At 42.2% G+C, this 24,795-nt stretch overlaps 1 protein-coding gene across 1 annotated transcript; it reads left to right on the top strand.

The window, feature by feature from the left end:
• The first annotated feature begins 704 nt into the window (after window positions 1–704).
• Window positions 705–2,917, top strand: LOC127299771 (large ribosomal subunit protein uL14). The gene is made up of 4 exons (XM_051329822.1): window positions 705–803; window positions 910–1,194; window positions 2,487–2,528; window positions 2,642–2,917. Exons 1-4 carry the CDS (start codon window positions 791–793, stop codon window positions 2,722–2,724), a joined length of 423 nt encoding a protein of 140 aa, XP_051185782.1. The 5' UTR covers window positions 705–790; the 3' UTR covers window positions 2,725–2,917.
• The last annotated feature ends 21,878 nt before the right edge of the window (window positions 2,918–24,795 follow it).

Genomic DNA, 24,795 nt, shown 5'->3' with positions numbered 1-24,795 from the left:
AAACATGAAATTTTAAAAAAGAATATTTTAAAAAATAGAACAGATCTCAAATTTGAAAGATTTTTAATTTTGAACGATTTTTAAGTTTGAACGATTTTTAAATTTGAACAATTTTTTTATTTTGAACTATCTTATGTTTGAACGATTTTTTGAATATGAACAAATTTAAAATTTGAACGATTATCCTATTTGAACATTTTTTGAATTTGAACGATTTCCAGATATGAACATTTTTTAAATTTGAACAAATTTTAGATTTTAAATTTTTAAATTTTTTTAAAATAAAATAAACAGAAAATAAACAAAAACAAAAAAACAGAAAAAAAGAAAAGAAAAAGAAAAAAAAACAGAAAACAGAAAACAGAAATAAACGTGAAATGGGCCGACCAGGCCGGCCCATACCCCGCGCGCGGGGGTGTGCGGCGCGGGGTAACCACCGACCTGGTCGGTGTATAGGAATTGCCATATGCTCCCCATGTATGCACTCCTATTTGTGTAGCCTTCCAGGCATTTCCACAAAAAAATACCAAGAAGACTAGTGATGGGCTGGCAAAGGCCCTCTAGGCCTCTAGCAGTCTAGCACCCCCTCCAAGCTCGGCCAGATGTGCAACCCGCATAGGCCTATTGCGCGCTCTGCCCGGTCGTCTCGGGCCTAACGCAAATCATGAGCCCAAGGATCGAAGCCCACATAGCTCACTCATCAATATAATGAACCCGAGCCAGCAAAACCCTAAGCTGGACATAACTCTTCGCGCTACCGCCTCCAGCAAGCGCCGCCGGGGTCGCCGCCATGTCGAAGCGAGGTACGTGAGGGTGAAGCCACCCCTCTCCGCCCCGTTCTGCTACTTCTTTCTCATTTCAGGGTTTCCGCTAACCTAGTTTGCGCTCATATTGTGGAAAATTGAACAGGGAGGGGAGGGTCGGCCGGAAACAAGTTCCGGATGTCGCTGGGTCTGCCGGTGGCAGCGACGATAAACTGCGCGGACAACACTGGCGCCAAGAACCTCTACATCATCTCCGTGAAGGGCATCAAGGGCAGGCTCAACCGGCTGCCGTCGGCCTGCGTTGGCGACATGGTCATGGCCACCGTCAAGAAGGGCAAGCCCGATCTCAGGAAGAAGGTCATGCCGGCGGTCGTCGTGCGCCAGCGCAAGCCATGGCGCCGAAAGGACGGTGTCTTCATGTACTTCGAAGGTAACGATGCTTCCCATGTGTGCCTAATGCAATCTGTAGTGCTGATAATGCTATGGTCTTGCTGCTTCATCTCGTGCTATGCTCTTCGATGGTTGTTGTTGCATTAAGCATGTAGATACGTCTTGTTTGTAATATTAATCTGGTCGCATGGCATTTTATCCGATTGCGTTAAGTAGTGACAAACTGACTAGACAAAAAGTTATTCGAGTAGTTTCTGGACTAGACCTTATAATACGAAATTCTGAATGCTTGCCATCCATGACTCACCCTATTTGATTGAGGAGTTAAGAGTAGTTCGTGAAAGACAACACTACACCACCCAAAGTGATGATAGCGTCAGTCCATTGAATCTCTTTAGGAAACAATGCATGATTTCTGGATACTGCAATAAAATGTTTAAACAAACCTTCCCACTAGAGTTATCTTTTACGCAGTTGTCACTGTTATGCACATTGTTACATGGAGCACAACCTTTCTCTGTTTGATTGTAGCTGCTATTGTTTTTGAAACATGCTGTCTGCAAATCTTTTCATAAGCGTGCCATTGTCATTGAGCATTGTAGCTTCAGTTACTGCGTTGGTAAATCAGACCTGGCTGAAACGACATTACTTGTTCTGTTCTTTTTCATTTCGTTTTGATTTGTACTGAATATTATGAAGCTACTTGGTGATGGATGGACAATGAGATCCTTCTATAACTGGAGCTAACTTTTAATGTTTGCATATTTCTAAGTAAACTTCACAAAAGAATCCTTCTGGGCGTTGAGGTTTCCTTTAAAGACTAGTCTTCATAGGAGTTCCATCTGTCTGGAACATAATCTCATATTCCATCTACCTTAGGTAGCGGCATTGCTGCACTGGAACTTTGGGACTTGCCATGGGACTTACATTTCAAAACATGGCCCCTTCTGCTTTATTACTTTGTCTGTTTCTCTTTTTTCAGATGCACTTTCTTCTTTATACACAACTAAATAGTCATGCAGATTATTTGTTTTCTTCATTAGAATTTGCTGCTCATACATACTTCAGTTATCTAATCTTGAACACTATCTTATTTATCTTTGCAACTTTGGTAGGAGATATCATTTTTTTCCTTTTAGATCCTTTTGGGTGTTCGCAGTGCAATAAGAACACATTGTTATGTACTACAAGATCATTTCGAGTTCCATGATGTATCGCATCTAAAGTGCAGTGGCATAGAGAATAATATCCATATTTATCTACAATTTCTTGTGTGTTTTCTCAAATTACAGAGCTTATCGACTTAACCGTGATGATATATCTTATTTGCAGATAATGCTGGGGTGATTGTGAATCCTAAGGGTGAGATGAAAGGTAAGCAAAGGATGAGATTGTATTATTGGGACCACCATTGTCCTATATAGCGTTTGAAGCTACAGTAGTGCTGCTTGCGTGATAACTTGTCACGTTCTCTATTATCCTTGCAGGATCTGCTATTACTGGGCCAATCGGTAAGGAGTGTGCTGACCTCTGGCCTAGGATCGCTAGTGCTGCAAATGCCATTGTCTGAGAGTTTGTTCAAGATGATATCATGTTTACATGGTTGCAATTTTGTGCTGATTGCTAGTGTAGCAAATGTTATTGTCTGAGAGCTTGTTTTGGATATGATAAATGTTAGGTTAGTTTCAGTTTTGTAGTGGATGATATATGCACCTCAAATGTTTGTTTGCCAGATATTTATCGAGACAATCTTTAATCTTTTAGTTCTCTCGAGGGGAAACCCCCTTTTGCTTTTAGTTTTCTATCCGGAGGCACTGACAGTGACAGCTGATGCGTCCCTTCGCTAGTGACAGTTGATCCGTCTCTCAGCTGATGAGCATTGACAGGAGTAGAGGACGCGGTTATGCCCTGTTGTGCCCAATCCCTCGCAGACTGATGTATACCAATGTCGATGTGGAGGGACTATATCCTCGACGGGCCTTTCGGAGTTACTGCCGCCACTTAATTTAGATATAACTAGGAAAGGTGCCCGTGCGTTGCTACGGGTTTGCACCATTTGATTAATATATTAATATATAGTCCGTTGACATCTGTGTTTGCTCACCGACTGCGTTCTTACTTTTTTTTTCAAAAATTTGTTTAATTTGAGGCAAAACTCATTTTGACACCAGAAAGGTAAAATGTTATCATTTACAATTGACTTGGGAATTAAGCACATTAGGACATACTGAACATAGATCAATGTTTATATCGGCGCCAACAATTTAAACCATATGCATGCTTTTTTGAATGTGCATAAAATTTTCATCAAGGGCATACAGAACAACCATACCTTACCGTACTGGTCATGATCCAAATCTAATGATGGAAGTTCTTTGTATTTTCGGAGGTTTATGGCCTTATTCATAACACAAGGAAGACATCTCACACTAATAAAAGAAAATTCTGTAGTGCAGCACCAACCAACGTTTGAAGCTGATAACCTGTACTTGGCCCAAAACTATTGATTGCATCTTAGCCCTTGTGCAACGACGGGTTCTCGACAACCGTAGCCTGATGCATCGAGTTAGATCGGATTATGTCCGCGAACGCCTCGCGGGAGACAGAGACGCAGATTAACCAAAAATAATCAACCGAAGCAGACCTTCGTTTGCTGCATCTGTAGCCTGTTGATCAATCTCTTGTGCGCATGGTTAAGGTCGAGGCCTGGCTGTGTAAACCAGACTTTACAGTAAACCGTGCTATTTAGTGGAACCAAATCCGGCGCAGAACCAAAATATGGAGCAACAGAGTAATCGACCGGGCAGTCTGCCAGTCTCCCCCTTCGAGGCACCCTGCTTAGACCCACCCGTCTTGTTCTGCTGCAAATTGTAGTTCTTGCTGATGTACGGCCGCGCAGCAGAGGGCCTGACATCCGGTGTTGTAGTTGGAGTTCGACTGCAACGAAGCAACTCATCCCTGTCTGCGCCTGGCCGGCGCCATTGCAGTCCCTAGCAATCAAGCACAACGGCACAGAGCAGATGTAGATGTGGACCTCCGCCAGCCAGAGCGCTTATCGGCAGCCGTGGCGACGACCGTGAGGGTGTGTCGGTAGGGCTTGGCTCACATTTTTGGACTGCAGATTAGTACATGGGGAAATCGGGGAGCCCTTGTTTTGAGTCAGATTCAAGCGCCAGAGCTCCCCCCCACAACCTCCTCCCTGACGCTCCTATGCTCCACTACACATCTCCGCCCTAGCTCTCCCTCGCGAATCTTGTCCTCTGCGTGCGCGTCTCCATCCTAATTGTGGAGCCGCACGCCGAGCCGGCCGCCGCTGGAGAGGATGTCGTGCACCACGAATCGGCGAGCTCAGCCACCGTGGGCAGCCCTAGAACCTCTCCACTGGAACCTGACAGAGCCCTCCCACCAATTTTCGCACTAAGCGGAACGCCGACGCGAGCACCGCGCGCCCAGCTCCAAGGCGGATAGAGGTTGACCGGTTGAGGGGAACGTGTAGGTGCGGGGACGAAGGATTTTTTTAGATCGAACGATAACGTTTGGATGACTTACCGGTGGCAGTGCAGGTAATTTAAAGGAAATAGAAGGGTAATAAAAACGGACGAACAAGAAACCTTATTTTTTTTATTATTAGGTATAGATAACAGTATACTGATTTATGTTTTAGTCTTATCTCTTGTAATCAGATATCCTAAATTTGCGGCGAGAGATTGTATTAAGAGATCATCTCTTAATTAAGAGAAGGCAAATCCTTTTTTCAACATTCTCTCTTCTCCATCTCAGCATTTATCCTACGTGACACTAGTAATATATCACCATTGTACACTACTAAGCTTTTGTTTTTATCAAACGTGGTCCTCAATAAAAAAATAAATCTTGATCCAACGCTCCGGTGATATCTGTCCTCCCTCCCGCACTGGAGTTGGGCTCCGGCGATATCTGTCCTCCCTCCCGCACTGGAGTTGGGTTCGCGGGCTTGACGTCGAGGGTGAACCTGCACTGTTGTAGCCCCGCCTAAGGACAACACTACACCAATGCCAACTACATCCCCAAGTGGATCGATGACTCGAGCCCGAGTGAAAGCTCTACATGAAAAGGTGAACTCAATCCTCTCGACGCTTGACCTTGAAACTACTTTGGATGGAATGCTACCTCATGCCAATATACTTTGTGTCATCAGATACGAACCTCGAGAGGAGTACGTCAAGGGTGGCCAACACCGGTTAAGGAAGAAGGAGAAGAAGAACTTCATCCAGAGGCCACCGCCTAGGGCCGACACTGCCGGCCTTGACACCCTAGCACTACCGGCCAACACACCCAGACACTGCCGGCCTCGCCCAGCCGGCATTGCCGGCCGATGCACCCCGGCACTGCCGGCCCCGAGCCACCGGCACTGCCGGCCTACTCACCCCGGCACTACGGGTCCCAAACCGCCGACACTACCGCCCAAGCCTCCTGAAGACGCAACAGCAAGCCTGGCCGACACTGTCGTTGGGCTCACCTCGACACTGCCGGCCCCACCCGTGTTGACTTCATCTGAAACGTCTATTTTTCATCCTATTGCTATGTTTATTCCGTGCAAATGACTAAATTACCCCTGCTTCGAATTTGGGCTATATGAATCTCATTCCCCACCTGGATTAGGGTTAGACAAGATGTGAGATTAGACTTGAGCTTTGTCTCCCTAGAACTATGTTCTTTGTATCAAGGCACTCTTGAGGGATTCTACTCTTCATGGATGATTCAAGGCTTCCCCCTCTTTCATCCAAGTTCTAGTTTGGATCTCCATCACCAATGTCTCACTTCTTAGATTCTACCCAAGGTCCCTCTAAGAAGTGGTTCTATTGGCTTGGTCTAACCTATCGAGGGAGTAAATTTGGTTTGTGTTGGATTGTGTGTGTTTTGATTTGAGTTTTGTGTGTGTTCTTCCCCTTTCCCCTCCTTCCCATCCACACACTTGGTCAAATTCGTGAGATTTGGGCACTCCCTAGCCCTTAGGCCTCATCAAATGGTATCAGCACTCTTGGTTTGCACGGATTTGACCCTCCACCCACCCAATTTCACCCCAAAAAAATTCAAAAAAAATCCCCAAAAATGGCCCTAAATTGCCTTTGGTCGGATCTGCGATTTTGTTGTGTTTTGAGTGGTTTTGATCCATTGATTTCGTGTTCCTACGGTTGATCTACTATTTTCCCCCACTTCTTCGCCCCCAATTCCATCGATTTTCGTCGATTTAGTCGAATTTGGTCTGTTTTCGCGAAGAACAAGTCGAGTTGTTCATCAGGGACCGGCACTGCCGCCACCTCAAGGCCGGTACTACCGCCTAGACCGGCACTGCCGCCCCACCAAGGCCGGCACTGCCGCCAAGAGCCAACACTGCTCAACCAGCTCCATTTCGACCACCACTTCACTTTTGTGTTTGGTTTCTGGTTGTATACCCTAACACCGCAGCGAAGACGCAAAAGCGAAGACAACTTCGGCGCCCCGGATCTCCAAACGTACTTTGACACCCACCACCACCACCATCGCAAGTTGAGTGATCATCACCGCCTACAACCCATTAGGTATAACTTGCATAGCCTTGTAGCCCATCTTCCTTTTGCGACCTATCCTATCGAGCATTTCTTACCAAGTGTTGCGAGACATTGCACGTGCCCCCAATTGTGAGGTTGTGTGTGTAGTGTGGAGTAAAGCTTATAAGCAAGACACTCGTGCGGAAACATAGCAAAAGCAAGGCTAACCAACCAAAGAGTGAGAAAAGCCGGAAAAGCACAAAAAGAGCAAACGAGTGCAAGTGCCACCATATACAAAAGAGTAAAAAGATTTTAAGAAAAAGAGAGAGAAGAGAAGAGAGGTCGCGTGTGAATCTTGTTGTCTCTCAAATTGCAACCAAAGCTTTGATCTCTTCTTGTGTTAGTGTGACACCGAGCCGGTCTTTTTAGACCTTCTTGTTTTTCCACTCATTCCTTGGTCGCACTAACCCCAATCATCTCGTGTGTGTGTGTTCCACATCATTTAGTGATCACCATTCGGACATTTGATTTTTGGAACTTACCCACTTTTAACAATACACTTGATGTCGGATTTCATCATTTGGCTTTCCACCATCCTCACCTACCACCATATTTGCTAGCTTTTGCATGTGTTTTTGTGTGAGTACCCCAACACAAATCGATTTGCTCTCGGTATCGTTAGTTGACCCAATTCCATCACTTCAAGGTGAGACTCGAAGGTAGTTTCCTCCACTAACCACCACCATATAGCTATTGCCTTGATATCATGGATAGGAGCGGAGATAAAGCGAAGGAAGACGGAGTCCTCCACAACAACGAGAGGTTGGTCACACAACACAACCTATGGACTCAATGCCAAGAGTTCAAGGAGCAACTCACCTTGTTTGAGACGCGCATTGACGAGCAATACGAAGAAGTGGCGCACAACTTCACCGTTGTGAACCAAGATATGTCTCTACTTCGTGAAGCTACAGACAATTTGAATGATCAAATGGCGGCAAATGATGCGAACATGGAGCGGCGCATGGATAGCCTTGAGCGTGCCATCAACAACTTGGGTCGTCATCCCCGACACCGCTCTACTTCATCATCGTCAAGCTCGTCACAAGATTACTACTCTCATGATCGTCATACATCCTCAAGCTCAAACTCAAGGCAAGGAGACCATCATCGACTTCGCCGACCACATGATCGCCATGAAGACTCACGCTCCAACTCGAGGCGAGGAGAGTTTCATCGCCATGCTCGTCCCCATGAATGTCCTCCACAAGAAGAAGCACTACACCATGACCGCCATCAACATGATCGCCATGCCCACCATGGGCGTGACGACCAACCCCACGAAAACATCATCCACAACATGGAACCGACACCTCATCGTGAGCCACATGTTGATGTTCAAGACCAAGGTCATCAAGCTCAACCGAGGCGTGATCTCCGGAATCATCCACGTCAACAACCTCAACAACCTCATCAAGACCTTTGACAACACCATCATCGCGAACAAAGTGAAGCTAGTGTTCATCTCCAACACCAACCCAATGCTATGGTTGGCCGTGGAAGACCTCCTCACCCACCTCAAGCCGCAAGAGATGAAGGCATCCGCCCTCGCCTACGGAACTTGGAAGATGAAGAGAACATGTATGGCAAGGTCAAGTTCAACATGCCCAAGTTCAAAGGTGAAGATGACGCTGAGGCTTATCTCTCATGGGCACTCAAGGTTGACAAGATCTTCCGCATACACAACTACTCCGGTGCCAAGAAAGTGGCCATGGCATCTCTTGAGTTTGAAGACTGTGCGAACAAATGGTGGGAGCAAGTGGTCACCCTAAGGGAAAAAAGGGTGAAGACCAAATTGACACTTGGGAAGAGATGAAGGAGGAGATGCAAGCTCGTTTTGTACCCGTACACTACAAGACCGACCTCTTCAACAAACTCCAAAAATTGAAGCAAGGCACCAAGACCGTCGAGGAGTTCTACAAGGAGATGGAAGATACGTCTCCAACGTATAGATAATTTCTTATGTTCCATGCCACTTTATTGATGATACCTACATGTTTTATGCATACTTTATGTCATATTTATGCATTTTCCGGCACTAACCTATTAACGAGATGCCGAAGAGCCAGCTGTTGTTTTCTGCTGTTTTTGGTTTCAGAAATCCTAGTAAGGAAATATTCTCGGAATTGGACGAAATTAACGCCCAGGATCTTATTTTTCCACGAAGCTTCCAGAACACCGGGGGAGATACGAAGTGGGGCGATGAGGCGGCCACACAACAGGGCGGCGCGGCCCAAGCCCTGGCCGCGCCGGCCTACTGTGTGGGCCCCTCGCGTCACCCCTAGACCTACCTCCTCCGCCTACTTAAGCCTCCGTCGATAATAACTCCAGTACCAAGAGCCACGATACGGAAAACCTTCCAGAGACGCCGCCGCCGCCAATCCCATCTCGGGGGATTCAGGAGATCGCCTCCGGCACCCTGCCGGAGAGGGGAATCATCTCCCGGAGGACTCTTAACCGCCATGGTCGCCTCCGGAGTGATGAGTGAGTAGTTCACCCCTGGACTATGGGCCCATAGCAGTAGCTAGATGGTCGTCTTCTCCTAATTGTGCTATCATTGTTGGATCTTGTGAGCTGCCTAACATGATCAAGATCATCTATCTGTAATGCTACATGTTGTGTTTGTTGGGATCCGATGAATAGAGAATGCTATGTTATGTTGATTATCAATCTATTATCTATGTGTTGTTGATGACCCACAAGTATAGGGGGTGTATCGTAGTATCTTCGATAAGTAAGAATGTCGATCCCAACGAGGAGCAGAAGGTGTTGACAAGCAGTTTCGATGAAGGATTCACTGTAAATGCTCACAGACAAGTATTCAGGGGGTTTTGATGTTGCAGATGAATAAAGTACGAGTAAGTAAAGTGCGAGAGTAACAATTGCAGCGAGTGGCCCAATCCTTTTTAGCACAAAGGACAAGCCGGTTTGTTTACTTATAATGACCAAACGTTCTCGAGGACACACGGGATTTTAGTCTAGTGCTTTCGCTACATACGGCTAATTAATCTTCATTGTTTTGATAAGTGCTGTGTGGGTGAACCTGTGCTAATGTACCGCCCTTCCTAGGACTAATACATACTTGTGATTATACCCCTTGCAAGCATCCGCAACTAAAAGAAAGTAATTAAGATAAATCTAACCACAGCCTTAAACTCTGAGATCCTGCTATCCCTCCTGCATCGATATACCAACGGGGGCTTAGGTTTCTGTCACTCCGGCAACCCCGCAATTGGCAAACGAGTACAAGATGCATTCCCCTAGGCCCATAAAGGTGAAGTGTCGTGTAGTCGACGTTCACACGACACCACTAGAAGAATAACACCACAACTTAAATATCATAACATTGAATATTACTCAACCATACTTCACTACTAACATTTAGACTTCACCCATGTCCTCAAGAACTAAACGAACTACTCACGAGACATCATATGGAACATGATCAGAGGTGATATGATGATGAATAACAATCTGAACATAAACCTTGGTTCAACGGTTTCACTCAATAGCATCAATAACAAGTAGAAATCAATACCGGGAGAGTTTCCCCTATCAAACAATCAAGATCAAACCCCAAATTGCTACGGCGGTGACGATGTCCAGTGGTGGAGACGGCAGTGATGATGGTGAAGATGATGATGATGGCGATGGAGATGATGTCCAGCTCGATGACGGTGACGATGGCGTCGATTTCCCCCTCCGGGAGGGAATTTCCCCGGCGGATCTCAGCCCGCCGGAGAGCTCTTTTCTCTCTGGTGTTCTCCGCCCCGCAAAGGCGGCTGTAACTCTTCGTGAGGTACCCTCTGGAGTTTAGGTCTTCGGGACGAAGGATTTCGCGAAGAAAAGGAGGCGAGAGGGGCTGTGGGCCTCCCTCCTCACTGGGCGGGCGGCCAGGCCCTGGGCCGCGCCGGCCTATGGGGTGGGCCCACCTCGGGTCCCCTCAGCTCCCCCTTCTGGCTCCCTTCGTCATCTGGAAAAATAGGATTTTTGGTATAATTTCCGTCAACTGTTGATCTTCCGAAATATTGCATTCTGACGGTGCTTTTTCCAGCAGAATCCTGGCTCCGGTGCTCGATCCTCCAATAATCTTGAAACATGCAAAATAGATGAAATAACATAAGTATTATGTCCAAATATGAAATATATCAATGAATAACAGCAAATTATGATATAAAATAGTGATGCAAATTGGACGTATCAACTCCCCCCAAGCTTAGACTTCGCTTGTCCCCAAGCGAAACTGAACTCGGTAAACAGGACCACATGTTTATGGAGTGAAGAGTCAATAAATAAAATACGGACAAGAAGCATCATATTCATTCACACAAGACATTCTAGTAAACAACTTCCTCATATGACTCAACTTGAAACAAGTATAAGGTAATCACAAATAAAGGTGCATAAGAAATAATAGTTGGTAATGGCAAACTTCGTTCTTGGTCAGAGAACAATTAACAGGTTATTCTTATCTATTGAGCAGCGCTCTCATGTCAAAGTTTATATTGCACAACTTGCATACTCAATCATAATGGTCTCCTCATGATCATTGATAACTTGCAAAGCTATATTCATTCAGATAAAACTTGTACTAAACAAGGAAGAGTAAAAGACATGATGAAACAAATCACAATATAATGGTTTGATCACAACAACTCAAATGCTTGCTCAAGATGGAGGGAAATAGGTTTACTGACTCAACATAAAGTAAAAGACAGGCCCTTCGCAGAGGGAAGCAGGGATTAAATCATGTGCTAGAGCTTTTTCAGTTTTGAAATCATATAAAGAGAATAAAAGTAATATTTTGAGAGGTGTTTGTTGTTGTCAACGACTGGTAGCGGGTACTCTAACCCCCTTGCCAGACAAACCTTCAAAGAGCGGCTCCCATTTTATTTTTATTTTGTGTGGCACTCCTTCCAATCTTTCTTTCACAAACCATGGCTAACCGAATCCTCGGGTGCCTGCCAACAATCTCATACCATGAAGGAGTGCCTTTTTATTTTAGTTTTATTATGATGACACTCCCCCCAACCTTTGCTTACACAAGCCATGGCTAACCGAATCCTTCGGGTGCCATCCATCAATCACATACCATGGAGGAGTGTCTATTTAGTTTAATTAATTTGGGACTGGGAAACCCATTGCCAGCTCTTTTTGCAAAATTATTGGATAAGCGGATGAAGCCACTAGTCCATTGGTGAAAGTTGCCCAACAAGATTGAAAGACAAACCACCACATACTTCCTCATGAGCTATAAAACATTGACACAAATAAGAGATAATAAATTTTGAATTGTTTAAAGGTAGCACACGAAGTATTTACTTGGAATGGCAGAAAATACCATGTAGTAGGTAGTTATGGTGGACACAAATGGCATAGGTTTGGGTTAAGGTTTGGATGCACGAGAAGTATTCCCTCTCAGTACAGGTCTTTGGCTAGCAAGGTTAATTAGCAAGCATAAGAGTTGAAGGAAACAAACAAATATACATGTGATAGGAATAATCATGCATCTTCCTTATAAGCACAAATAGTTTTAACTTCAGAATAATAAGCTATGAGCTAACAAGAAAGAAAGACAATGAAACAACTACATGTATTTCTCTTTTCTACTTGAACCTCAAAGTGTTGTTGCTATTGACCAATGCTAAGTTTGCCAAAACAAAATAGATTTATTTAATGCTCCCAAAGTGATACCAATACTAAAATCAAGATCAATCATATAATAGAGATTGCAAACTAAAATAAGATGTGCAATATGTAAATGATAAGACTTCTCATTAATATTCCATAACGATAACTCACACCAAGGGATACATAGACAACCAACTAAAGGAGAGATACTTCCAAACTGCAACCCATCTTATATGATAACTTCCCTACTCATGATATGACACTACTTGACAGTAAAAAGTAAAAGGTAGTGATAATGTGATACCGCGGCACTCCCCCAAGCTTGGAACAAACCAAGGGGATGCCAATACCGATGATGAATTACTCCTTCGGCGATGGTGGTGATGAATTCCTGACAAGCTTCTCAACAGGCTCCTGAAGCTCATCAATCTTGTACGTGAGGTTGCGAATCATCTCCGAATTGTGCTCGACGCGGTTAAGAAGTATATCCGACGGCGAGTCCCAACTCTTGGAGTTATTTCCCCACTCTTCACCCCCAGGCTTCATCCTTCCTGCAGTGTTAGAACGATCTATATCCCAATTGCTAGGCAATGCTGCCCTGGGAGTCCTTTCAATTTGACTATTGAAAATTAGATTGCAGAAGGGATGGTGAGTGCCTGAGAAGGATGTCTTCGGAGCTAGGTAATGACGTGGAACCCCTCCTCCGGTGCGAATTCTTGCGCTCTTGTTTGCACTAAAAGGGTTGTCCACCACCTTGACGCTTGCAATGGTAGCACGCAGGTGTGCGCGCGAGTCTTCCTCCACCTCTTCTTCATCCTCTTCCTTGACGCTCTTGTCCACCTCTTTCCACTCGGGATCTTGAATATCTTCATCCGAAAGCTCCTTGCCCTTGTTCTTGGAGACCATGGTGCTTCTAGACTGAAAACAGATCCTGGCAGAAACAGCTCGAAACAAAACACGTCGAGAAAACGATATACGGACCTCCAGGGGTCCGGGGGATTATATAGCAAAAAAATTTATGTCAAAAGGAAAGTACCAGGTCGAACCGGAGTCGGAAAGAGGCGACGAGGCGGCCAGCTCATAGGGCGGCGCGGCCTGGCTGGGGCCCGCGCCGGCCTATGAGGGCACGCCCTCGTGCGTCTCCTCTACTCCGTTTCGATCTCGTAATTTTTCTTCCAAAAACAGCAAAAACATTGTTCGGAAAGTAAATCGCGAACTTTTCATTACCAGTACTGTTACCTATTCAAAGTCGAGTTCTGGCGGACTGTCAATTTGTCCTTTGATGAAGGCCTCCGGTGTTTCCACTCGAATAATATCAACATCTACATTGTAAGAATCACCTGAGATATAATGCTTGAGTCTTTGTCCATTCACCACTTGTGTGGCATTGCCTTGGAGAGAGCTAATTTTAATTGCTCCTGAACGATACACCTCCTCAACAACATATGGTCCTTCCCACTTCGAGAGTAATTTCCCTGCAAAGAATCTGAGATGAGACCGATACAATAGGACTTTATCCCCAATATTAAATTCTCTTTTGATAATCCTTCTATCATGCCATTTTTTAACTTTCTCTTTAAAGAGTTTAGCATTTTCATAAGCTTCACTTCTCCATTCATCTAGAGAACTCAATTGCAACAACCTCTTATTACCGGCAAGTTTAGGATCTTTATTTAATTCTCTAACTGCCCAATAAGCTTTGTGCTCTAGTTCTAAAGGTAAATGACAAGCTTTCCCATAAACCATTTTATAAGGTGACATTCCCATGGGATTTTTATAAGCAGTTCTATAAGCCCATAGTGCATCCTTCCATTTACTAGCTCAATTCTTTCTAGTTTTATTAACAGTCTTTTGCAAGATAGATTTAATTTCTCTATTTGATAGTTCTACTTGCCCACTAGTTTGAGGATGATAAGCGGAAGCAATTCTATGATTAATACCATATTTAGCAAGAGTTTTTCTAAAACCACCATGAATAAAATGAGAACCTCCATCAGTCATAATATATCTAGGAACTCCAAATCTAGGAAAAATAATATCTAAAAGCATTCTTAAAGAGGTCTCACCATCAGCACTTTTTGTAGGTATGGCTTCCACCCATTTAGTAACATAATCAACAGCAACAAGTATATGAGTGTTACCTTCTGAAGAGGGAAAAGGTCCCATGAAGTCAAATCCCCAACAATCGAATAGTTCAATAACAAGAGTATAATTCATAGGCATTTCATTGCGTCTAGAGATATTACCAACCCTTTGACATTCATCACAAGATAAGATAAACTTCCTTGCATCTTTGAAGAGAGTCGGCCAATAAAAACCTGATTGTAGAACCTTTTGCGCGGTTCTATCTCCGGCGTGATGTCCTCCATAAGCACTACCATGACATTTACTCAATATCTCTTGTTGTTCATATTCGGGAACACATCTTCGCAGAATACCATCCACTCCTTCTTTATATAAGTGTGGGTCATCCCAGAAATAATGCCTCAAGTCATAAAAGAATTTCCTCCTTTGTTGAGCTGAAAAGGTTGGAGGCAAGTACTTGGAAACAATAAAGTTAGCATAATCAGCATACCAAGGACTGTCTCGCGAGCTCACCTTTATTGCAGCCAATTGTTCATTTGGAAAACTATCATTAACAGGAACATGATCATAAGCAATATTTTCCAATCTAGACAAATTATCAGCAACAGGATTATCAGCACCTTTCCTATCTACAATATGTAAATCAAATTCTTGCAACAGAAGTACCCATCTAATAAGCCTTGGCTTAGCATCTTTCTTTTGCATAAGGTATCTGATTGCAGCATGATCAGTATGAATAGTAACTTTTGAATCAACAATATAAGATCTAAACTTATCACAAGCAAAGACTACAGCTAACAATTCTTTTTCAGTAGTAGCATAATTTCTTTGAGCAGCATCAAGAGTTTTACTAGCATAATGAATAACATTCAATTTTTTGTTTACTCGCTGTCCAAGAACAGCGCCTACAGCAAAATCACTAGCATCACACATAATTTCAAATGGTAAATTCCAATCAGGAGGTTCAACTATAGGAGCAGTTGTCAAGGCTTTCTTTAGAGTTTCAAAAGCTTCCTTACAATCATCATCAAAAACAAAAGGTACATCTTTTTGAAGAAGATTAGTAAGAGGCTTTGAAATTTTGGAGAAGTCTTTAATAAACCTCCTATAAAACCCAGCATGACCAAGAACACTACGAATACCTTTAACATCCCTAGGATAGGGCATCTTCTCAATTGCTTCAACTTTAGCTCTATCAACTTCAATACCTCTCTCGGAAATTTTATGTCCCAATACAATTCCTTCATTAACCATAAAGTGGCATTTCTCCCAATTAAGAACAAGGTTAGTTTCTTCGCATCTCTGCAAAACTTTATCGAGGTTCCACTAGCAATTATCAAAAGAATTCCCATAGACAAAAAAATCATCCATGAATACCTCTACAATACTCTCGCAAAAGCCATGAAAAATAGCAGACATGCATCTTTGAAAAGTAGCAGGAGCATTACATAAACCAAAAGGCATACGTCTATAAGCATAAGTTCCATAGGGACAAGTGAAAGTGGTTTTCTCTTGATCTTTAGTTTTAACAGCAATTTGTGAAAACCCAGAATAACCATCAAGAAAGCAAAAATGAGTATTTTTAGATAACCTTTCTAACATTTGATCAATAAAAGGCAAAGGGTAATGATCTTTTTAGTAACCTTATTAACTTTTCGATAATCAATGCACATTCTATATCCTACAACTACTCTTTGAGGTATGAGCTCATCATTATCATTAGGCACAACAGTCATTCCTCCTTTCTTAGGAACACAATGCACAGGGCTAACCCATCTACTATCAGCAATAGGATATATAATACCAGCTTCAAGAAGTCTTAATACCTCATTTCTTACCACATCCTTCATCTTAGGAATTAGACGACGCTGAGGTTCAACAACAGGCTTCGCATCATCTTCCATATTAATAGCGTGTTGGCAAATAGAGGGATAAATCCCCTTCAAGTCATCAAGAGTGTAGCCAATAGCACCTCGGTGTTTCTTCAATATTTCCAATAGCCTTTCTTCTTCAAACTCTGAAAGCTTAGAACTAATAATAACAGGATATATTTTCTTATCATCAATATGAGCATATTTAAGATTATCAGGCAGAGGTTTTAAATCAAAGACAGGATCTTCCTTTGGTGGCGGTGTTGTACCCAGATCTTCCACCGGTAAATCATGCTTAAGAATAGGTTGACGAAGAAAAATTTCATCAAGCTCATCTCTTTCTTTCCTAAAAACTTCACTCTCGCTATTCTCCAAATGTTGCTGCAAAGGATTATTAGGAACAAGAACAATAGATGCACACTGTTCCATTTTAAAATCATCATTAGGCGGATCAATTTTATAAGGAGTTTTGGTAAATTTAGAGAAGTTAAACTCATAAGATTCACCAGAAATTCAGTCAAAATTTTCTCTTTCTTGCAACCTATAATAGCTCCACAAGTATTTAGAAAAGGTCTACCAAAAATGATAGGACAATATTCACTAGCAGCGGAACCAAGTACCAAAAAGTCAGCAGGATATTTAATCTTACCACATAGAACTTCCACATCTCGAACAATACCAATTGGAGAAATAGTTTCTCTATTAGCCAGCCGAATAACCACATCAATATCTTCAAGTTCACAAGAACCAATTTCGTGCATAATCTCCGTTTAAAGCTCATAAGGAATAGCACTAATACTTGCACCAATATCACATAAACCATAATAACAATGATCTCCAATTCTAACAGATAGCATAGGAACACTAGCTTTCTTAGACTTATTAGGATGTGAAACAATATTAGAAGCATCTTCACAGAAAATAATATGACCATCCTCCACATTTTCAGTCACAAGATCTTTAACTATTGCAACAGCAGGTTCAACTTTTATTTGTTCTTCAGGTTCTGTAGGTTTCTTTTCACTTTTATGAACCGCACTATTTATAACAGAGTACTCCTTCATTTTAGCAGGGAAAGGAGTTTTTTCAATATAAGCTTCAGGAATAACATGATCAACAGTTTCAACTACAACGCATTTATTAATAGATGAATCAATTTTATCTTTATACGGTTCATGATACTTATCAAAATTCTTCTTAGGCAATTCATAATGAGAGGCAAAAGCTTTATAAAGATTTGCAGCAACTTGAGAATCAAGACCATAAGTAGCACTCATATTACGAAATTTATCATTATCCATAAAAGCTTCAATGCATTTATAATCATAATTTATACCTGATTCTCTATCTTTGTCGTTCTCCCATCCTTCGGTATTTTCCTGGATCCGATTGAGAAGGTCCCTTTTAAACTCTTCTTTGTTGCGCGTAAATGATCCAGAACAAGAAGTATCCAGCAAGGTCTTGTCTTCAAAAGAAAGTCTTGCATAGAAATTATCAATAATAACATTACCAGGAAGCTCATGAATGGGGCATTTGAGCATTAAAGACTTCAATCTCCCCCAAGCTTGGGCAATAATCTCTCCATCATGAGGCCAAAAATTATATATGCGATTCCGATCCTTGTGAATTTCACTTGGAGGATAGAACTTAGAATAAAACCGGGGCACAATATCATTCCATTCAAGAGAATCCCCATTATCCAGTAATTTATACCAATGCGCCGCTTTACCAGACAGCGATATAGAGAATAGTTTCTTCCTCACTTCATCCATAGCAATACCTGCACACTTGAATAAACCGCATAATTCATGCAAGAACAGTAAATGATCTCCAGGGTGGACAGTTCCATCCCCTGTATAACGGTTACCCACTACGCGTTCAATAATTTTCATAGGTATTTTGTATGGTATCTCTTCCTCACCTGGCGCCTCATCCACTACCTTTGCAGTAGTAGCAGATTTTCCAAATAAACATTCAAAAGGAGATCTATCCACAATGAATTATGGCAGCAGGCAGAAATAAAATCAGCACAAACAGCAGAAATTTCCCTTACCAATTCCACTTACCAATAGCGCTTCACTCCCCGGCAACGGCGCCAGAAAATAGTCTTGATGACCCACAAGTATAGGGGGTGTATCGTAGTATCTTCGATAAGTAAGAATGTCAATCCCAACGAGGAGCAAAAGGTGTTGACAAGCAGTTTCGATGAAGGATTCACTGTAAATGCTCACAGACAAGTATTCAGGGGGTGTTGATGTTGCAGATGAATAAAGTACGAGTAAGTAAAGTGCGAGAGTAAAAATTGCAGCGAGTGGCCCAATCCTTTTTAGCACAAAGGACAAGCCGGTTTGTTTACTTATAATGACCAAACGTTCTCGAGGACACACGGGATTTTAGTCTAGTGCTTTCGCTACATACGGCTAATTAATCTTCATTGTTTTGATAAGTGTTGTGTGGGTGAACCTGTGCTAATGTACCGCCCTTCCTAGGACTAATACATACTTGTGATTATACCCCTTGCAAGCATCCGCAACTACAAGAAAGTAATTAAGATAAATCCAACCACAGCCTTAAACTCTGAGATCCTGCTATCCCTCCTGCATCGATATACCAACGGGGGCTTAGGTTTCTGTCACTCCGGCAACCCCGCAATTGGCAAACGAGTACAAGATGCATTCCACTAGGCCCATAAAGGTGAAGTGTCGTGTAGTCGACGTTCACACGACACCACTAGAAGAATAACACCACAACTTAAATATCATAACATTGAATATTACTCAACCATACTTCACTACTAACATTTAGACTTCACCCATGTCCTCAAGAACTAAACGAACTACTCACGAGACATCATATGGAACATGATAAGAGGTGATATGATGATGAATAACAATCTGAACATAAACCTTGGTTCAACGATTTCACTCAATAGCATCAATAACAAGTAGAAATCAATACCGGGAGAGTTTCCCCTATCAAACAATCAATATCAAACCCCAAATTGCTACGGCGGTGACGATGTCCAGCGGTGGAGACGGCGGTGATGATGGTGAAGATGATGATGATGATGGCGATGGAGATGATGTCCAGCTCGATGACGGTGACGATGGCGTCGATTTCCCCCTCCGGGAGGGAATTTCCCCGGCGGATCTCAGCCCGCCGGAGAGCTCTTTTCTCTCTGGTGTTCTCCGCCCCGCAGAGGCGGCTGTAACTCTTCGTGAGGTACCCTCTGGAGCTTAGGTCTTCGGGACAAAGGATTTCGCGAAGAAAAAGGAGGCGAGAGGGGCTGTGGGCCCCCCTCCTCACTGGGCGGCGCGGCCAGGCCCTGGGCCGTGCCGGCCTATGGGGTGGGCCCACCTCGGGTCCCCTCAGCTCCCCCTTCTGGCTCCCTTCGTCATCTGGAAAAATAGGATTTTTGGTATAATTTCCGTCAACTGTTGATCTTCCGAAATATTGCATTCTGACGGTGCTTTTTCCAGCAGAATCCTGGCTCCGGTGCTCGATCCTCCAATAATCTTGAAACATGCAAAATAGATGAAATAACATAAGTATTATGTCCAAATATGAAATATATCAATGAATAACAGCAAATTATGATATAAAATAGTGATGCAAATTGGACGTATCAGTTGTTTATGATCTTGCATGCTCTCCGTTACTAGTAGAGGCTCTGGCCAAGTTTTTGCTTGTAACTCCAAGAGGGAGTATTTATGCTCGATAGTGGGTTCATGTCTCCATTAAATCTGGGGGAGTGACAGAAACCTCTAAGGTTGTGGATGTGCTGTTGCCACTAGGGATAAAACATCAACGCTATGTCTAAGGATGTATTTGTTGATTACATTACGCACCATACTTAATGCAATTGTCTGTTGTTTGCAACTTAATACTGGAGGAGGTTCGGATGATAACCTGAAGGTGGACTTTTTAGGCATAGATGCATGCTGGATAGCGGTCTATGTACTTTGTCGTAATGCCCAATTAAATCTCACACTACTCATCATAACATGTATGTGCATGGTCATGCCCTCTTTATTTGTCAATTGCCCAACTGTAATTTGTTCACCCAACATGCTTATTCTTATGGGAGAGACGCCTCTAGTGAACTGTGGACCCCGGTCCATTCTTAACATCAAATACAATCAACTGCAATACTCGTTCTACTGTTTTCTGCAAACAATCATCATCCACACTATACATCTAATCCTTTGTTACAACAAGCCGGTGAGATTGACAACCTCACTGTCACGTTGGGGCAAAGTAATTTGGTTGTGTTGTGCAGGTTCCACGTTGGCGCCGGAATCCCTGGTGTTGCGCCGCACTACACTCCGCCGCCATCAACATTCAACGTGCTTCTTGGCTCCTACTGGTTCGATAAACCTTGGTTTCTTACTGAGGGAAAACTTGCCGCTGTACACATCACACCTTCCTCTTGGGGTTCCCAACGGTCGCGTGTTGTACGCGTATCAAGACTGTTTTCTGGCGCCGTTGCCGGGGAGATCAAGACACGCTGCAAGGGGAGTCTCCACCTCCAATCTCTTTACTTTGTTTTTGTCTTGCTTTATTTTATTTACTACTTTGTTTGCTGCATTATATCAAAATACAAAAAAATTAGTTGCTAGTTTTACTTTATTTGCTATCTTGTTTGCTATATTAAAAACACAAAAAAAATTAGTTACTTGCATTTACTTTATCTAGTTTGCTTTATTTACTGTTGCTAAAATGGGTACTCCTGAAAATACTAAGTTGTGTGACTTCACAACCACAAATAATAATGATTTCTTATGCAAACCTATTGCTCCACCTGCTACTACAGCAGAATTCTTTGAAATTAAACCTGCTTTACTGAATCTGGTTACGAGAGAGCAATTTTCTGGTGTTAGTTCTGATGATGCTGCTGCCCATCTCAATAATTTTGTTGAACTATGTGAAATGCAAAAGTATAAGGATGTAGATGGTGACATTATAAAATTAAAATTGTTTCCTTTCTCATTAAGAGGAAGAGCTAAAGATTGGTTGCTATCTCTGCCTAAGAATAGTATTGATTCATGGACTAAATGCAAGAATGCTTTCATTGGTAGATATTATTCTCCTGCTAAAATTATATCTTTGAGAAGTAGCATAATGAATTTTAAACAATTGGATAATGAGCATGTTGCCCAAGCATGGGAAAGAATGAAATCTTTGGTTAAAAATTGCCCAACCCATGGACTGACTACTTGGATGATCATCCAAACCTTTTATGCAGGACTGAATTTTTCTTCGCGGAACCTATTGGATTCAGCTGCTGGAGGTACCTTTATGTCCATCACTCTAGGCGACGCAACAAAGCTTCTTGATAATATGATGATTAATTACTCTGAATGGCACACGGAAAGAGCTCCACAAGGTAAGAAGGTAAATTCTGTCGAAGAAACCTCTTCCTTGAGTGATAAGATTGATGCTATTATGTCTATGCTTGTGAATGGTAGGACAAATATTGATCCTAATAATGTTCCGTTAGCTTCATTGGTTGCTCAAGAAGAACATGTTGATGTAAACTACATTAAAAATAATAATTTCAACAACAATGCTTACCGGAACAATTCTAGTAACAACTATAGGCCATATCCTTATAATAATGGCAACGGCTATGGTAATTCTTATGGGAATTCTTACAACAATAATAGGAATACACCCCCTGGACTTGAAGCCATTCTTAAAGAATTTATTAGTACACAAACTGCTTTTAACAAATCTGTTGAAGAAAAGCTTGGGAAAATTGATATACTTGCTTCTAAAGTCGATAGTCTTGCTGCTGATGTTGATCTTTTGAAATCGAAAGTTATGCCTAATGAAAATAATGATATTAAGTCATTTTCTACAGCAAACGCCATCCAAGTTAGAATTAATGAGAATATAAGATTGATGGCCGAATTGCGTGCTATATGGGAAAAAGAAGAAAATGCTAAAGAAGATAATATAGCTAAAGTTTGGACTATTACCACCACTAGTAATGCTAATGCTCCACATGTTGCTGCACCTCCTACTATTAATGGTAAAAGAATTGGTGTTGGCAATGTTTCCACTTCTAATGCAAAGCGTGAAAAACTGCCTGAAACTGCTAAAACTGCTGAAACTGCCTGTGATAAAACTGCTGAAATTTTTTCCAACATTGGGGACAATGATCCCATTGCTTTAGATTATAATGGTTTGGACTTTGATGATTGCCACATCTCTGAAGTTATAAAGTTCTTACAAAAACTTGCTAAGAGTCCTAATGCTAGTGCTATAAATTTGGCCTTTACGAAACATATTACAAATGCTCTCATAAAAGCTAGAGAAGAGAAATTAAATCGTGAAGCTTCTATTCCTAGGAAGCTAGAGGATGGTTGGGAGCCCATCATTAAGATGAAGGTCAATGACTTTGATTGTAATGCTTTATGTGATCTTGGTGCAAGTATTTCCGTTATGCCTAGAAAGATATGTAATATGCTTGACTTGCCACCATTGAGAAATTGTTATTTGGATGTTAATCTTGCTGATAATTCTACAAAGAAACCTTTGGGGAGAGTTGATAATGTTCGCATTACCGTTAACAATAACCTTGTCCCCGTTGATTTTGTTGTCTTGGATATTGAATGCAATGCATCTTGTCCCATTATATTGGGAAGACCTTTTCTTCGAACTGTTGGTGCTATTTTTGATATGAAGGAAGGTAATATTAAATATCAATTTCCTCTCAAGAAAGGTATGGAACACTTCCCTAGAAAGAGAATTAAGTTAACTTTTGATTCTATCATTAGAACAAATTATGATGTTGATGCTTCGTCTCTTGATAATACTTGATACACACTTTCTGCGCCTAGCTGAAAGGCGTTAAAGAAAAGCGCTTATGGGAGACAACCCATGATTTTACTACTGCACTTTTATTTTATATTTGAGTCTTGGAAGTTGTTACTACTGTAGCAACATCTCCTTATCTTAGTTTTGTTGCATTGTTGTGCCAAGTAAAGTCTTTGATAGTAAGGTTCATACTAGATTTGGATTACTGCGCAGAAACAGATTTCTTGCTGTCACGAATCTGGGCCTAATTATCTGTAGGTAACTCAGAAAATTATGCCAATTTACGTTAGTGATCCTCAGATATGTACGCAACTTTCATTCAATTTGAGCATTTTCATTTGAGCAAGTCTGGTGCCTCTTAGAAATTCATCTTTACGGACTGTTCTGTTTTGACAGATTCTGCCTTTTATTTCGCATTGCCTGTTTTGCTATGCTTGATGGATTTTTCTATTCCATTAACTTTCAGTAGCTTTGTGCAATGTCCAGAAGTGTTAAGAATGATTATGTCACCTCTGAACATGTGAATTTTGATTGTGCACTAACCCTCTAATGAGTTGTTTTGAGTTTGGTGTGGAGGAAGTTTTCAAGGATCAAGAGAGGGAGATGATACAATATGATCAAGGAGAGTGAAAGCTCTAAGCTTGGGGATGCCCCGGTGGTTCACCCCTGCATATTTCAAGAATACTCAAGCGTCTAATATTGGGGATGCCCAAGGCATCCCCTTCTTTATCGACAACATTATCAGGTTCCTCTAGTGAAACTATATTTTTATTCCATCACATCTTATATACTTTGCTTGGAGCGTCTGTTTGTTTTTTTTTGTTTTGTTTGAATAAAGATGGATCCTAGCATTCATTGTGTGGGAGAGATACACGCTCCGCTATTGCATATGGACAAATATGTCCTTAGGCTTTACTCATAGTGTTCATGGCGAAGGTTGAATCTGCTTCGTTAAATTGTTATATGGTTGGAAACGGGAAATGCTACATGTAGTAATTGGTAGAATGTCTTGAATAATTTGATACTTGGCAATTGTTGTGCTCATGTTTAAGCTCTTGCATCATATACTTTGCACCTATTAATGAAGAAATACATAGAGCTTGCTAAAATTTGGTTTGCATAATTGGTCTCTCTAAGGTCTAGATAATTTCTTGTAAGGGTCGAACAACAAGGAAGACGGTATAGAGTCTTATAATGCTTACAATTTGTCTTTGGGATTTCTATTTTCGTGCCCCTGGTTCCTTAGTTGTGCTCAGTTTTCCCCAGCCTCTTAACTTTTCCTCAGTTTTCTCCTCCCTCTAGTTTGAAACCCCTCGGACGGGAGGGTTGCCGTCAGGTCAGAGGCCTTACCGTTACCGTTCTGACGGGTGGGGCTGCACAGATCGAGGTGGGGCTGCACAGAGGGCAGTTCCTCTCTGACCGTCTCGTGCTGACGGGTAGCCATCCATTTGTCGCTGACGCGTGGGCCGTTTTATTTCCTGATTGTATACACGGTGCTGCCAATGACAAATGGGGCCGCTCTATAGGGCTGCCGCAGCCAATGACCAGTGGGGTCGTCTATTTTTCAAGAAAATACATATATAACCGCTCTTTGTGGCTGCCGTAGCCAATGACCAGTGGGGTCATCTATTTTTCAGGAAAAGACATATATTACCGCTCCGT

The sequence above is a fragment of the Lolium perenne genome, chromosome 1 (genome assembly GCF_019359855.2).
Source record: "Lolium perenne isolate Kyuss_39 chromosome 1, Kyuss_2.0, whole genome shotgun sequence".
In the NCBI taxonomy this organism is placed as follows: Eukaryota; Viridiplantae; Streptophyta; class Magnoliopsida; order Poales; family Poaceae; genus Lolium; species Lolium perenne.
The sequence above is the reverse complement of the archived record's forward strand: the minus strand, read 5'-3'. Positions and strand labels throughout refer to the sequence as shown.

Excerpts from the sequence above, each read along its gene's own strand:
- LOC127299771 (XM_051329822.1), top strand. Across the intron at positions 1,195-2,486 it reads TGTCTTCATGTACTTCGAAG|ATAATGCTGGGGTGATTGTG; the intron begins GTAACGATGCTT and ends TCTTATTTGCAG. Across the intron at positions 2,529-2,641 it reads TCCTAAGGGTGAGATGAAAG|GATCTGCTATTACTGGGCCA; the intron begins GTAAGCAAAGGA and ends TTATCCTTGCAG.